The sequence below is a fragment of the Dermacentor variabilis genome, chromosome 5, assembly GCF_050947875.1.
Source record: "Dermacentor variabilis isolate Ectoservices chromosome 5, ASM5094787v1, whole genome shotgun sequence".
Lineage (NCBI taxonomy): Eukaryota > Metazoa > Arthropoda > Arachnida > Ixodida > Ixodidae > Dermacentor > Dermacentor variabilis.
The window spans coordinates 87,993,504-88,009,853 of NC_134572.1; the positions used below are offsets into that span (position 1 = coordinate 87,993,504).

At 45.6% G+C, this 16,350-nt stretch overlaps 1 protein-coding gene across 2 annotated transcripts in view; it reads right to left on the reverse strand.

Moving 5' to 3' along the window:
- Positions 1–654: 654 nt before the first annotated feature.
- Med (Smad/Smad4 homolog Medea) overlaps positions 655–16,350 on the reverse strand; it is a 58,588-nt gene continuing 42,892 nt past the window's right edge. For both annotated transcript variants that reach the window (XM_075693064.1, XM_075693063.1), the window contains 4 exons: positions 14,518–14,701; positions 6,454–6,622; positions 5,658–5,796; positions 655–967 (listed from right to left, as the gene is read on the reverse strand). In XM_075693064.1, coding sequence (XP_075549179.1) covers positions 756–967; positions 5,658–5,796; positions 6,454–6,622; positions 14,518–14,701 — 704 coding nt within the window. In that variant the 3' untranslated portion in view covers positions 655–755. The remainder of the gene's footprint in view (positions 968–5,657; positions 5,797–6,453; positions 6,623–14,517; positions 14,702–16,350) is intronic.

Below are 16,350 nucleotides of genomic sequence, written 5' to 3' on the forward strand. Positions count from 1 at the left end.
CAGTGTGACATGTGCTGGCAAGCATGCATGTGGTCTGGCCTTAAGTTTCGTGGGCTTCAAGGCTAGTTGAGCAGTCAAAGCTAGTTGAAATTAGCGAGATGTGATGGCTACGGCACCACTAAGCAGCCTGACTCATGGGTGGCCAAAGTTTAATTGCTATGCGGGCAGCCGGAACCAAGTGTCAGCAGACAACAGTTCGCCTTTTCTGGAAGGTCGTAATTATTATCGAAATTCGAAAGCAGATTTTCGCTTACTTCAGCCCGTTCATTAAACTTCATGAATAAACATACACAGTAACAATAGGAAGAAGCGCACTGATTCAAACATCCTTCATGACTGTCAGCTGTTGGCCAAAACGTAGCAGCTGTGTATGGGCATCTGCTATATTACGAAATAAAGCGTTCAGAAAAGAGTGAGCAGTAGGCTTCTGTTGAAAAGAGAGTGCTTGTGAGAAAGGTGACTTTGCACTCCAGCTGTCAGCTCCATGCACCGCGCATGACGGCAAAATTTGGCTGAGATGTTCACAGCAGCATACGCTATCCATGGAGTGTGTCTTTTCACCAAGGCCGAGGGGTGGTTCAGGACCACTTTAAGCAATGTTTCCCCTCTCCATCTGTGTTCATGTGATTACAATGAGAATGCGAAATGGCATCCACACATTTGTATTCTTCACAGTCGCTTTTATTTTGATTGAAAATTTGGGGACACAGGGAGGATGGGATGCAGGAGGTGAAGGGGAGGGTGGGGTAAGGAGGCTAGTCATGTGGTCTTGGGTCGTGGATGGGCATGGAGTGGAGCACTTCATCAAGCAGTTGCAGCGAGCGGTGCAGGTGCACCTCAATCCAGCACGGCGTCTCCTTGATGCTCTGTCGTGGGTAGTCAGGGCCCCAGCCCTTGACGAAGCTCAGCCGCAGAATGCACAGCCGTCGAAGGTCGTCTACACCGATGCCTGCTGCCGCAGACAGACCTGCACACAACACATCCGTATGGCGCAGCATGAACCAGTCATCTTTATTAACGTGGCACAACTGAAATATCTTGTTTGTCAGAAAATGAGTGACTTTACTTCACAACTGGCCAAAAAAGTTTGTCACTGCATTGCTTCACACATACAGGTTAGATTGATAGCCGTTGAAGCAGTGTTCAGGTTTGCAGGCAATGAGCCGGCAACTACGGCGAGCACACATACCTAGGTTAGCTCGCATGTGGGCAGAAAACTCCAAACTGTGCGAATCTGTGAGCTTGAATGCCTGTATCCGATACAATCTGCATGCCTTCTGGAGGCTAACTGGCCTGACCTTTGCACCTGCTTTCGTGCTTTTCATACTCGCTGTTTTCGTTGTTCCTTCTGTTTGCATCACAATTGTTTCAATCAGTCCCATAGACGTGATCAAACCGAAACCGAGTTCGCGTGCTGTGGGAGCGCTGCGCAAGTCAAGGCACCGACCCTGACCGAGGCTTTCAAAAAAACACTCTATAGAATTTTTTAAAAACCTAATACAGTTGAAAGCCGCAATAACGAAACCCCGCAACAACGAAATCCTCATGACAACAAAATATTTTCATATCCCGGGTGAACACCCATAGGATTCAATACATTTCGTACCTCTCGACAACGAAATGTCGCTGTACTACAATCCTGTGTCAACAAAATTTGCTGGAACGTAAGCCTGCATGATACCTACTTGCGCAAGGCTAGCAGGCTCCAAAATGTGCTCAAGTGCAATTTCTTTGCACTAAAATTGCGTAAAATACCACCACATTACACTTGCGTGGGTGCCGCCATTTTCATTTACAAAAACAACCAAGCGCCAGAAGCAATCACGTGCGCCTGAAACACGTCGTGGCCACCATCTTGTTTCATGATTGCCCGTTCGAAGTGGCACGCATGTTGCTACTGGCATGTGAAAATGGTTTTTGCACATCTAGTTCAGTGCTTAATGTGCACGGTCAATGAACAAAACGCAGCAAAAAGAAAGTCCCCATTCCACCAACGTGGAATTGTTTATGGCACTTGAGATGGCAATCGCAGCATGAAGTGCCACGCATTGGGCCGTGATAAGCGATCGTCCGGGAATATGCATCCCTTGTTTCAAGGACGCTAGTTTCGGTGCCACCCAACGGGTATCACATGCAGATTCAGCACCAGACATAGATTTGCGCAAAGGAGCTGTAATCTCAATCGATTGCCTTTGAGTATACGAGATACAATCACTTTCGTGCTCGGCACCGGAGACGTCGTTGTTTACGGGTGACAGCTTGCGCCGGAGAAATGCGGCTGCTTACGTGGAGCACTGCTGCTCTGCATCCGGTGCCGAGTTCTGCAAAATCTCGCAAAAGTGATAGTATCTCCGAAAGAAATCGACTGAGAATACTGCTCCACGGCAGTGCTGCCACTGCCAGTTGATGCATGCGGCACACTTTGTACTGTCAACAGTGCGGTTCTATATCCTCGAGCAAAGCTTGCCAAGGTAGGCTAATGGAATTTCGACAGTAAAGTTTCGTTGTGCGACGCATTACCTATCTGTGCTGTCTCATTTCGCAACAACGAAATTCTCGCAAAAGCGAATTTCCTTATGTTCCCCTTCGATTTCGTTATTGCGAAGTTCAACCGTAGTCGGTATTTGAATAATAATAATAATAATATTTGGGGTTTTACGTGCCAAAACCACTTTCTGATTATGAGGCACGCTCGGTATTTGATTCACAAATGAAATTATTAGAATGTTGGCTATTCGATTTCTATTTGTATATTTAAATATTTGAAAACCTCTACTTTTCTTACTCAATCCAGTGGCAGCAGACGGTTGGGCAGGCAGAGTCCGGTTTGCCAAGCATGTCTGAATTATTTGATCACAAAATTATTGGTTGGTAACTGTACTTGCAGCTTGTGGCTGTTGCTATCATTGCTGCACAGTAGAGACAACCTGATAATGACTACAGGCTGTAATTTTAAATTCCAGGCTGTCTACCCTAGGATTTGTACAGGCCAAGGTTTTTCTTGGACTCGGTACCCTGTAAGCTTTTGACGCTGCCAATATGTGCAACACCCACACTATTTTTTCTAACTTTTTTTTTCTTTGTTCAATTCAGGACCATAGCCTGCATCTTAAGTCAGCACGCCTTTGTTGACATTTAATCAGAGTGCTTTAAGATACGAACCTAAAATCCACCACATTGACATGCTCCAGTGAGTCAGCTTTTATGCTCATATTGTGACTCCTGGGGGACAGACTGCACACCATACTATTCTAACACTTTCGCTAGACTTTCTTGTGCCAAAATATACTGCATTTTACTGAGCTGGCTTTCATGTTAGAAGTTTTGTCAATCAACGTTTCCATGGATAAAAATTGATGCCGACAAAAAAGTAAGTCTTGCAACTGCCTGACAGACCCCATGAAAATCAAAAGCAACAGCAACAAAAACTCGCTACTTAAAAAAGAAAAAGAGGTAGTGTACAGAGTGCCTGAGAAGAATTAAGGATAACAAAAAAGCAATATAATATAACCTTAACAAAACCATATACAGTTGAAGCCAGTGATGAGGAAAGTCTAACACAAGGAAATAGTCTGGCTGCAACTAAATATTTTTGTTTCCTCGACAAACTCCCATAGGAGTCAATGAATTTCGTATAGCTCTAAAATCAAACACCACTCAACTGCAATCTCATGAATGAAATCTGACAGAACATTGGTCCCCATATTATCTTACTGTGTTCAGAAATTTTGTATTGAATTGAATTCTGGGGTTCTACGTGCCAAAACCAATGATTTGATTATGAGGCACACTGTAGTGGAGGGCTCTGGTTTAATTTTGACCACCAGGGGATATTTAACCTGCCCTCAATGCGTTTTTGCATTTTCTGCCCTTCACACCCATCAAAATGCAGCTGCTGCGGCCGCATTTTGATCCCATGACCTTTAGAGTCTAGAATAGTATCTACAAAGTCTGGAAAAATGCTCAAACGCATTTTCTGCCACTCAAACTGGCTCCGCCACCACTTCTTTACAAGATCAGAAAAGTACCTGAAGCAATCGCTGGTGCCGAACCTGCTGTGGCCACCATCTTATTTGACAATTATCCATTTCAATTGGCACAGCCGCATAGCCATCGACCAGTACTGAGGACAATTTGCATACCACATCCAGTACGTGCATACTCTGTGGTTCAATGAGCATTAATCCGTGGTATGCAGAAAAAAAACAAAGTGCAACGAAAACGAAGTCCATGTCCCACCGATGTGGACTTTAATGCTAGCGCTTCAGATGGTGGCCGCTGAGCGGGCTGCCACCCCTCCGGCCGTGACTGAAAAGAGCGACTGTTTCGTGTCCCCAAAAGTGATAATCTAAGAAAGAATATGCACTGTGAATGTGAATCAAGCATGCTTTGGTACCGTCCAGCAGGCATCACATATGAACCTGGCGATTTGCCAGAAGATGCACGCATATTCTTGGCACATCCCTGTCAGTGATACGAACACTTTTACGAGGTATCACACATCGGCATCAGAAATGTCGGTGTCCACAGGCGAGTACCACATACACAAGAAACAAGTGTTCCTGGTGCCAAGAGGGCATGCTTAGCACTGCAGGATCGCTGTTGCTTGAAGACGCTGACACGTCCAATGCTGAATCATGCAAACTCTTCCTAAAGCGATCACATCCTCAAAGGTCACCGACAAAACGCCATGCTAGTGTCACCATCTCTGACGGATGCATTGGATACAATTTGTGCTGTTGGGAATGTGACCCTGGATAGCCTCGAGCAAAACTCGCTAAAGTAGGCTAACAAAATTTTGACAGTGACTTTCCTTTTTAAGCACATTTCCTATCTGTACAGTCTTATTTTGGAACAATGATATTCTCACAAAACACAATTTTTTCGCTAGCCCCTCCGATTTTGTTATTGTAGGTTTCGATTGTCATACACATAATGAGTTAATGGAAATTGACTGTAAGCAAACATCCTCTACTTGCCAGAGAGATTGGGTTTCAAGAAGTTATAAACAGGAAAACATATTGTGCAATATGGTACACTTTGCATCAGAAAAAATTTTAAGAATCCTTCCCAGATGAATGCCAATTTGAGCAATTGGTACACAAGAGACAGTGAAGCTGTATAAGTGAATTATAATTAATACTAGGGGTCTCTTTGCTGGATTTTCTTAGTGATGATTCATCACCCAAAACCCTGGTCATACTCATATGGGGCTCCCATGCAGGTAGCGTTGCTGACCATACCATTAGCTTCTACTGCTGTAGCCGTACAGACTCCTAGCTCTCCTCCAACAGTGAGTGGGCAAAATGCAATATGACAATAAAAAATTGTGCATTAATGGCTAAATGGAAATGCTACAAACATATCTCTTGTCTACTCGAGTGAGGTATATGCAACGTAACCTACGTATTCATTTTATAATCTTTGATTCACTGTTTCAAAGTGAAAAATCGGGACTTTCGTGCAGGTTGTGTTGCTACCGGCTGATGCCGAGAATGCTGCCGCACGCCAGCCTTAACCGCACGAAAATGGCTGCGAAACTCTCTTTAGCAGCTGTACTGAAAAACTTGTAGCAAAGTTTCGATGCGTAAATAACTAAAATTTCCACCAGATGGAGCCAAGTGGTGCCATCCTAAAAACTATCAGGGTAAACTCACTAATGGCAGGGGCAATGCCGCCCACTGACGCAGGCCCTGGGATGTGGCCAGCAACCGCTGCGGCCTGGGCAGCCGCTGCTGCCTGCGCCGTCTGTGCCTGCTGCTGCATTTGGCCATGGCACTGCCGAAGGTCAAAAACCTGCACAAAAGACCAAGGTGACATGGTGAAACAGACCTCAGTCACATGCTCCGATTCAGGATGTGCAACATCATTCTTATACATTCGATTTCCATTTTGCGGGTAGGCTGGGTTCAGTCATACGGGCCACCGATTTGTGGATTGACATTTGCATGGCTGGGCTCGGTCGTCTGGGCCACCAATTTGTGGGAGGCAGCGCGAGGAAATAGTCGCTGTGGGCATGGTTTGTTTGGGCCGGCCACCCAAGGTGCAGTGGGATCTCGGGAGCGGCCGACAATGCGGCCATTCAAGTCGAGCACACTAGCGTGTTCTATTCTTGTGCTACCTGCACATGATCTCATCTTCACCTGCTTCGGTGGCAATAGTCACGCTGCTACAAGTTCGACCCTGAGGGGACCAACGAAATTCATCTAATTGTCCGGTGGGTTGAAGTAAACTAGATGCAGAAAAAACGCCAGCATGCACCACTGATTCCTTTGGCTGCAGTTAAACCTCTATATAATGAATGAAGTATTTACCTCTTTATAACTTATTGCCCATAGAACATTACACACTTAGAACCTCAACATAATGAAGTGCGTTTATAAACAATTTTGAAGAGTTAAACATGTTCTCCACTCTGTGAACTGTCTGCGATTAGGCAAGAACAGTATGGACCTTGATGTAGGCACTTGGGTAGATCTTGTGCACGGCATCTCCGGGCGCCCTGCCAGCCTCCCGGTCTAGGTAGTAGCTCTGCACAAAGACGCTGTGATCGCTGAGGCAGCGCAACCAGACGTCCCCTTCACCACGCAGGTCTAGCTGCACTCCTTTGCCAATGTGCAACCTGGGGAAAGAGAATGCAGCAGGCACTGTCAGTCTCACGCAGGTAGGCACTGGAGGCTTGCTGGTGCCAATTTTCCCTAAACTACTGGTTTCCATGGTTGCGAAAAAAAAAACAGGCAAATTGAGAGGGGGAAGACTGAGATGACACTGCCACATAATGAAAAGAGATGCGAGTTATGTTGGCAAGATGGCAATGACAGACAGTTTTCCCAACAGATGTGTATGTTTCTCCTCCACAGTGTACTTCCTTTCTGAACTGGAAACGGCTGTGATTACCATGTGAACAGGTTAAAACTGTGTTTTTCGCTAGTGCACAAGATTTAGCTGATGCACACAATACTGTCTATTTGAAAAGTGGCTGTGCAGCCATTACCTTAGTAAACTACATTATATAGGGGACTAAAACTCTAATTTCAACGTGAACTGCGATCAGTCTAACAAGCCACGAAAGGAACTTTTCAACATTAAGACGCTGAGTGATTCATAAAACAAAATGGAGTAGTCATAAATATAGGAGTTCGTAAATAATTGGGTCCTACAGTTAAACCTCGATACAACGAACTTCAATACAGTCACCGACCATTTATTCGGACCTCACGGGGACTGCGGTAATGTCTGAATAAACAGGTGCCCAAGAAAGCAGATTAAGAAAAAGAAAATCCATTATTTCCACGCACTTATTCGGGCTCAGCAGTAGGCTTGAAGAAATTGTTAATGTGCCCTTGCATGCTGTTCCGTTTATGCGCAATCAGGTAAGCCTGAATCTCAAAGAGAGTCGTACGGTCACTTTAGGTAGCTGAAAGCACAGTCACTGCTTGTACATGCTCCGCATGCGGCGGCAGCGTAGCACATGGTGCATCATCTTCCGACTCGGAGTCATTGTCCGGTGGTGCAGCAGAAAACTGACGAATGAGCTTGCCGTCGTCGAGTTCTGCACATGTCAGTACAGCAGTGTCAGTACCTGTGAAACTGTCAAATGAGATGGTGCCCGGAATCGCAATGCAACCACTGCGCAGGTCTCGGCAGAACATTTTCGGCATCAGTAGGGAGCACATCGGAAGGCGACAAATCCTAGGCCCCCCGGCATCCGCTAGCTGGCTTTCCCCAGCACAGCCTGCGCCGGCACTGTCGGCGCCATTAGGCACTTGACGTGATGTTTCCGTATGCTGCGTTGGATCACCGCAACCTTGACACAGTACACAAACCAAACACCGCCAGGCAGTCACACTGACAGCAGTCGCAGAAACCAAAATGTGGCCTACTCACAGCATCGTGCGCGAAGAAAGAAACAAATCAGCTGCTGGATTGTCTTGACATGGCTTACTAAGCCGAGACCGGAACTGCTGGAGTCACTCTATCGAACCAGGCAGAAACGATGATGATGAGCGGGGATTTGCAGTAGAGCCACTTCGTGGGGCAGCAAGGAGGCTCCGTTCAAAACAAAAATGGCGTTGAGCGAGTCGAACCATGCACCAATCAGAGCCGGTGCATGGTGTTCTCGATCGAGTTGGCTCAAGGAGTGTCCGAAAAATCAGACAAGAGGTTGCAAGGTGTCCGAACTTTCAGCAGTTGTTATACATCATGGTCTATGGGGAGAATGGCGGTGTCGCGAAGCAGACCGTATAATCGAGCATGTCCGAATTTTTGGAGTCCGAAAAATCAGTCGGCGACTGTATAACGAAATTTGTAATATAGTGAAGTATTTAACTTTTCCTTGCTGTTTGTCCATAGAACATCATGTAATTAGAACCTCAATAAACGAAGTGTATTTGTATGCGATTTCAATACAGTAAAACCTCGTTAAACCGTACCCGCTCAAACAGTAGTTTCGCTTTAAAGTAGTAAAGTGAAATACCCGAATCAGCGGCCATTGAACAGAATGTGTTTTCTATCTGTATACACCGTACCAGGTTATTGCATACGTATCGGTTAACACGTGTAGTGTTTCCACTTTTCGTCGCGCAAACACAGCGGTGCGTCGTCTTCATTGGGGCGCCCGGCAAAACAACAAGCCTCAGAGATCAGAACAGCCTCCAAGTGCCCTGTGCATTTGCGTGCGAAGCCACATCAACATCATCTCGGTGCCGTGCCAGAGAGCACTGTGGCGTCATGCAAACAAGGACTCACGTCATACCAAAACTTGGATAAAAAAGACGCCGGGTGCTCAGCATAGAAGAAAAATTAGACATTGTTCGTGCTATCGAATGTGTCACGAAGAAGACTGCGCTGGAACGCGACAGGGACCTACAGTTGACTACGGTGTGTGGCATTTGGAATGTGAAAAAGTTGCTAGGCAGTGCTGCTCTGACCACGAAGAGATGTCGGCTATGAGGCTTGACTTTTTGCCATCGTTGCCTCTGTTGTTACCGAAGTGTCGACTAGCAACAGTGATGAGTTCAACACAGAAAGCGACAGCACGGGTGATTCAGGCCCGACAGTGGCAGAAGCTACGCGTTATGTCAGCCTCATAAATGCAATCGTCGCAAAGAGAACAGCACCCCGGTATGAAAAAGGCACCCCGCAACTCCTGCAGTGCTACCGCCCGTGTGCACGGAAAATATGCAACGCCGACAAGCAATCCGCCATGCGAGTGTTTGCCGAGAAGAGGGGGCTGGCTGAAAAGCTGGCTCGCAGATTCAGTAAGTTTGAGGCCGCTGTCGTCGCTGCTAGGCTGCCGTGCCATCAATAGAAAACACTTTTCTTGCGCGAAGTGAATAAATACTGCATGCTTTTTTTCCCTTTCATCGCACTCTCTCCGAGTTCCGTTTTTGACAGGTAAGTGGACGATCTAATGCTATTTTGGTTAAGCAGTACTACCGTTTAGCACGTACTTTTTCCGAGCTCCGGCCAACCATGGTTTAACGAGGTTTCACTGTCTAACGAAATTTCGCTTCTGCTGCAAAGGAATGCCGAGACAATACAGTCGGCGACCGTTTATTCGGACCTTACGCAGACTGCGGAAATGTCCAAATAAACAGGTGTCCGAAAAAACAGATTAAGAAAAAAAATGAAATCCTTTTATTTCCACGCACTTACTCGGGCTCGGCAGTAGGCTTGAAGAAATTGTGAATGCACCGTTGCATGCTGTTCCATTTACACGCAATCAAATAGGCCTGAATGTCGGAAAGGGTCGTACGGTCACTATAGGCGGCTGAAAGCACAGTCACTGCTTGTACACACTACGCATGCGATGGCAGCATAGCACATGGTGCTTCATCTTCTGACTCTCAGAGTCATCGTCCGGCGGTGCAGCAGAAACCTGACGAATGATCTCGCCGTTGTCGAGTTCTGCACATGTCAGTGTCAGCATCTGTGAAACTGTCAAATGAGACGGTGTCCGGAATCGCAATGCAACCACTGCGCAGGTCTTGGCAGAACGTTTTCCGCGTCAGTAGGGAGCACATCGGAAGGCGACAAATCTTAGGCCTCCCGGCAACGGCTTGCCGACATTCCCCAGCGAAGTCTGCGCGGGCACTGTCGGCGCCATTAGACACTTGGCGCAATGTTTCCGTATGCCGTGCTGGATCATCGGAACCTCGACACTGCACACAAAGCAAACACCACCATGCTGACACCAGTCACACAAACGAAAAACGTGGCCTACTCGCAGCGTCGTGTGCAATGAAACAAATCAGCTGCTGGATTGTCTTGACTTGGCTTACTAAGCTGAAACCGAAACTGCTGTAGAGCCACTCTACCAAACCAGGCAGTAACGATGATGATGTGCGGGGATTTACAGTAGCGTTACTTCGTGGGGCAGCAAGGAGGCTCCGTTCAAAACAAAAATGGCATTCAGCAAGTTGAACCATGCACCAGTCAGAGTCGGTGAATGGTGCTCTCGCTCGAGTTGGCTCAAGGAGTGTCCGAAAAATGAGACGAGAGGTTGCAAGGTGTCCGAATTTTCAGCAGTTGTTATACATTATGGTCTATATGGAGAATGGCGGTGCCCCGAAGCAGTACGAATAATCGAGCATGTCCGAATTTTTGAAGTCCGGAAATTCAGTCGGCAACTGTAAATGGAAACTTCCATGGCCGCACATGGTCAAATGATTAACCTACAAGCAAAACGCACCTCTCGAACCGCGCGCAGCGCAACGAGAGCGACGGCCAAAGTGGCCCTACATCATGTTCTGTATAAAGTTCAACTATGTTAAAGGGCTCCTCACCAGGCCCCATAGCAGTTATATGCTGAAAGTTGTTATGTGTCCTCTAGGGAGCGTTCTGCCGCAAAAGTATGTCAAATCGGCTAATTAATAGCCGAGACAGAAATATTTCAGTGCCGCGAACCCATGATTTCAGGAGGTGAGCACCACTGCATAGAGAGACACTCCCTCCACTCGCCCTGTCTAGCCTCTGCAAGCAAAATTCCTTCCCTGCGTTCTCCCATACCGTACTTCGAGGATCGCGTGGCGCATATGTCATGGGTCCCACCTTCATTCTTTTTTTTCCTCCTAGCATATTTTTTTGGGGACTGCACACGAGCTGTTGTGACTGTTTGCTTTTGCACAGCGCACGACTTTGCGCGCTGTCGACAAGGACACAGGACTAGCGGTATAATTCAGTGCTACACAAATACTGAGGCAGAGCAAGCGGATTGCAGAGCATGATCACATGCCGAAACACGATAGAAAATTGCATAGTTTTGGTACCTGTGCACATGACAACACGACTGTGTGAACAAGCAGACGAAGCGAAAGTACATCTCTCTTGCTTCGGTGCGAAGTAAAACAAAAAACACGCAAACATTCTGTTTGTGTGTTTTATTATTTCTCTAAACTTCAATTAGTCAATTCAGGCAACAGATGTTGCCTTGAATAATTCTCGAAGGCATGTGTCACCACGAGCGATGTCACACTGCGGACCCGACTACATAGGTGTAGGCATGCAACTACGTCACCGTCCAACTTGGAGCGCAGTCGCCAGGAGAGAAAGGGAAGACGGCGTTCAGATTGAAATTTTAGACCTTTCCACAGTGCGTAGCGATGTGATTCTTAGCAAATTCGATCGTTAGCGCGCATTGTATGCTGTGCGCTTGTCAGCTCAAAATGGCCAGACCTGGTGAGGGGCCCTTTAAGATCCTATTGCGGCCCACATACTTTGTACTTTAAGTGCGAGTGAAAGTGCATGAGGGTGAGAAAGAAAGATGATGGCTTCTCGTACTAGTGCCGTCTCCCCACACGACCAAAGGGAAAGAGGGGGAGGGGAGCGAGGTCGCGGTAATGTGACCAAGCGCGTGTGAGGGGCTGGGTAATTGGCATGAGTCACGATTGCTGGCGCATGCATACGCAGCCGCACACCTTGCTTTAAGCCTAGACCACATGTACGCTTGCGGACGTGTGCCCACGCATGCGCAGAAAGTACAGTACGCCTCGCACACGTCAAAAGGTGGTGCAACCTGGGTGAACAGCTCCTCTCTGTTATCACACGCTTTGGCTGCCTCTTATCAGTGCACCTGGCTAAGCAGCTACGGCGTGGTACATTCAACTCTCAGTAAAGCAGGTGTATATCATGCAAGATAGTACCTAACCTTTCCTTTTTTGTGCTGATCTAACAGCACTAAAAATATAACAATTACATTTTATATATATTGAAGCATTTTGGAACACTGTCAATAACAAAGTACGAAGTGGCGTCTTCCAAGACATCTGTGAATGAGCCCAGTGAGCGCACACTGTTGTGCGTATTTGTGGATGCAGACCACAATTCCTCGCGAGACACGGCAGGCGCAAGGCATGTAGACGCAAGCTTGTGTGCATCCGCATGCGTGCATGTGGTCTCGGCTCTAGAGGTAATCTGTCACATGTGCAATGAGTTGCCATGGCACTATGTAAGCTGTCTTCCAGTGTGTTTACTATTGAACGTTACATAATCTCAAGTTTTGGTGACCAATTGGAGCGAGAGGCAGACGAAGCATTCGCTCCCTGCTACCTACGCTTTTCGTGATGCCGTCGTCCCAGTGCAGGCAACGCTATCACAGCCGCAGGGGTGGAGTGCGCGCGAAAGCGTGGCTGGCTTCGCTTAATTTGTACCACCTATGTGAAGATATCGTCGACGTGGCATGAAACCGTATCATTCGTCGCCTACTCCCAAATTTATCAAAATAGATAGTTTTCTCATTCAAATTTTTCAATAGCCCATTAGGTCAGTAAGTTCTGCGGTCCCTTTCTGTGTAAGAACAATTGATCGGTGACTGTACGTATTTATATAAAAGGTCAAATTTCTATACAACAAAATTTTGATATAATGAAGCAAATTGCCGCTTTTTACCTATTTCGAGTTTTTTTTTTTACCTATATCGAGGTTTTACTGTACTTCGTAAATAATTGGGGCATACTTCGTAAACAATTCGGACATATATGTGTGACAAAAACATCTGGACGCTGTTGCGTTTGGAGCTGCAATTACACTGAGCCTGTACGAATGTGAACATTTACTGTATCTACTTGCATAACGATCGCACTTATTTGTCAAAAAAATTGCCGCAAATTCAAGGGTGCGATTATTATGCAGGTTAAATTTCCCGCGAAAAGAAAATGTTTTTTCCATCGCGCATTTGCTGCAGGATGACAACAGGTCAACAAACAGGCGGCTGCCGCTGCAACAGTATGAGACACCAAAACAAAAATGGCGGCCGGCGGAGCAAGCCGAACGTGCCGAACGCGATTTTTTTCTTTTCGTGAGTACATTACGTGCATTGAAACAGTTTCTTCAGTATCAGTAATGAATAATATCGCTAACATCGGCAAGTCAGTGGCAACAATGAAGCCATGTCCACTTTGAGAGGGCAGAAACAGAGATGGGCGTGCTTAGTTGCCAGTGACATTGAAACACATGGCGGGTATGGTGCGGAAACTGCGGCATTTGTCTTCACTACTATCCTAATGTGGCATGTTTCCGCTAAGGGTGGGCGAATATCTTAGCTGTGTTACAAGTGTCGGTGTGTGAATAGGGTACACTATCAGTGTAAACATGGCTACTATCGTCACTGCTCACGATTTGTTGCGTGCCCACGAGTGCAGATGAGAAGAACCGAAAAGCACCTCTTTTTTGTTGTTGTTGACCACAACCATTATAAAGCCTACAAATAATAAAGCCAAGGCAAGTTTGGTTGTAACTTTTTTTTTTTTTTTTTCATGGAAGTGTGGAAAGTGATGAAAGGAATAGAATGGGGCATTTTCTTAAGTATGTTTGGTGCGTGCAGACCGCTTGGCATGTCTTCGTGGGTCATTCGCATAGCATTTGACAGGATTCGACGCGATCATCATTAGCTAGACTTGGCACACGACATATCGCTGTGACAAGTTCGGGTGCGATCATTACACGGGAAAGAAAAGAAAATAGAATTTTGATGAGAAAGTTCAGGGGTGCGATCATTATGTGAGTGCGATCGTTATGCAAGTAAATATGGTAATGGCTCGGCACTGTTTATTTAGCACATTTTAAAGAATGCTGGATCGTCCCTGAATAGCTAGAAGCTACAGAATATTTTGGTGCGCTGAGCTGCTGCCAGAACAGAACTTTTCAGAAGAGTTTTGAATCTGTAAACTTATCAAGAATCAAAAGATTCTTTCCACAACCTTCAAAATTGCTTGTGTCATCTTTACTTAGACCTGCATCTCCATGGGTGAAGGGCAAATGGCATGTAGCCCTCACTGGATATTTTTTTTAAACATTGGCATAACTTATCATGTGACTGTGCAACAATACCAAAATGAGCAAGTAAGAGGAAGAGCTTGTCAAACAAAAAGTCTGACAAAATGAAGGCTTTAAGTTAAAAAAAAGGAACACGTTCTAGATAAAATGTTCTTGTCACATAAAACATTCTGCCGTAACAAAACAAAAGCAGCTTCTATGCTAGAGGAAACAGAAGAGACAACGACGACTGCATGAGATTACCTCGCTTTCTCGCTCTTCTCTGTTCTATGAACATTGGAGAGGGCACCGAGGCAGAAGCGGTTTCCACCGGATGGGTCAACGTAGCCGTCAATGATGACACCGGAAAAGGTTGATGGCACCTTGAATGTCTCACCAACTTGCTGGTCAAGCTCAAAATAGGCGATTGAGCACCAGTACTCGGGAGCTGCACATACACAAAGAATGTAATCAAGAGTTTGACAAAAGACTATCTGGTCGGGAGGACACATTGTAAGTGTCGGTGTGCGAATACTTGAACATTCAGTTTCACATCAAGTAATGAATGTTCAAATAATTCATTTCACGAATCGCACAAGAGCATGTGTGAAGAACGGTCTGATTAGCCACCAGAAGGCACACTGACCACAGCGAATACACGAGGTCACTGTTCACACATGCCGATTTGCGCAACTGGGAGCACTCTGCCCGCACGCAAGCACACACATGAACTTGACACGCGTGTTCGCTGTAGTTGCTGGATGGTCGACCGCGGCCCTGAACGCCACTTCAACGGCCATCAATCTCACCCATATGCGTGACTTTGTGAACGATCACTGATGAGCCACACATAGGAACATATAAGTAACAAGCTTTTCGTGACGATTTGCGGCCCATTATCACATCAGCCGGTGGCAGATTTTCATCACGGCCACATGATTAACCGCACTGTCTAGCTCGTTAGGCCTAATCGGTGCGGCCGGCTTCGGATGTCGGCAAATAAAGTTGGGCGATTCCACGAGAGATCAACACGGGTCAAAAAATTCATATTTTAGATCGCATTGAATATTTTATATTTCATGCGCATATCACTTGGTAGCCCGAAAGTGAATGGGACTTCTTTGCCAAATGAATATTTTAGGAGGAAAAAAATGGCTAAATTCTTCAGTGTGGAGGCACCTATTTCATGCATAAGGCATTCTCGCAAATTCAAAACCAATGTGACAATATATATACAAATAATATATTTTTGTCTGTAAAACGTAGACATAAAGAAGGGTCAGCTAGTGCTGTTTGAGGATTCTGTGCAAAGTGGAAGTGTTTTAGAATAACTGCTTAATTTGCTATAATTTTCAAAAGTTGCTATATTTATGATTTTTTATTAACTATACCAATCCATGTAGCTTTCTAAAATTTGGTGTACTGTGAGACCTCAACCTATTCAACAATTGTGCTGAATATTGTTGCTTTATCACAAATAACCATTCTTGCGATTCATCTCAAATCTGAAGTTTTGATGAAAATTAAAGCTATTTAAAAATTAAAATAAAAGAAAACCTCATCGCAAGCTTTTCTCAAAATCTCGTAAACAGCTGTTCACAGGCACTTGAAAAGAATATTAAAAAACATTTAGCTTTTTTTTTTTTTATAGTGACAATATAGGTGCTCGAAAGGAGAGCTACGCCAGAATGCAGCAAGGTGCTAAGAAAAAGAGGCATCGAGGTAAAAAGAATGTGCATAAGGCTCTGAATTGCCTAAACTTGACCATGATTGCGATAGAAAGGCAGTCATGGCCTTATGGTCAATACTTATGGTCAAAACGGTAATCTGTGATTCTCCTGCATTCACCTTGTTCACGTTTTGCTCATCGTCTTGAATTTCCATCTCCCGCATTCCCCGTCTTTTCATCCATATTGTGTTATTTATGAAAAACAAAAGGTCATAAAAGTTGCCTCGCTAAGTTCTTGTTTGCACTCTAAGGGAATACAATCCTCTCTCAGAGCTGCAATGATGCAGCAAGCAGAGGTCGCCAACATCTGACATCGCAGGTCACTGGTGTGGAATTTCCGAGAAAGTTCGACACCTATCTTCTGTATT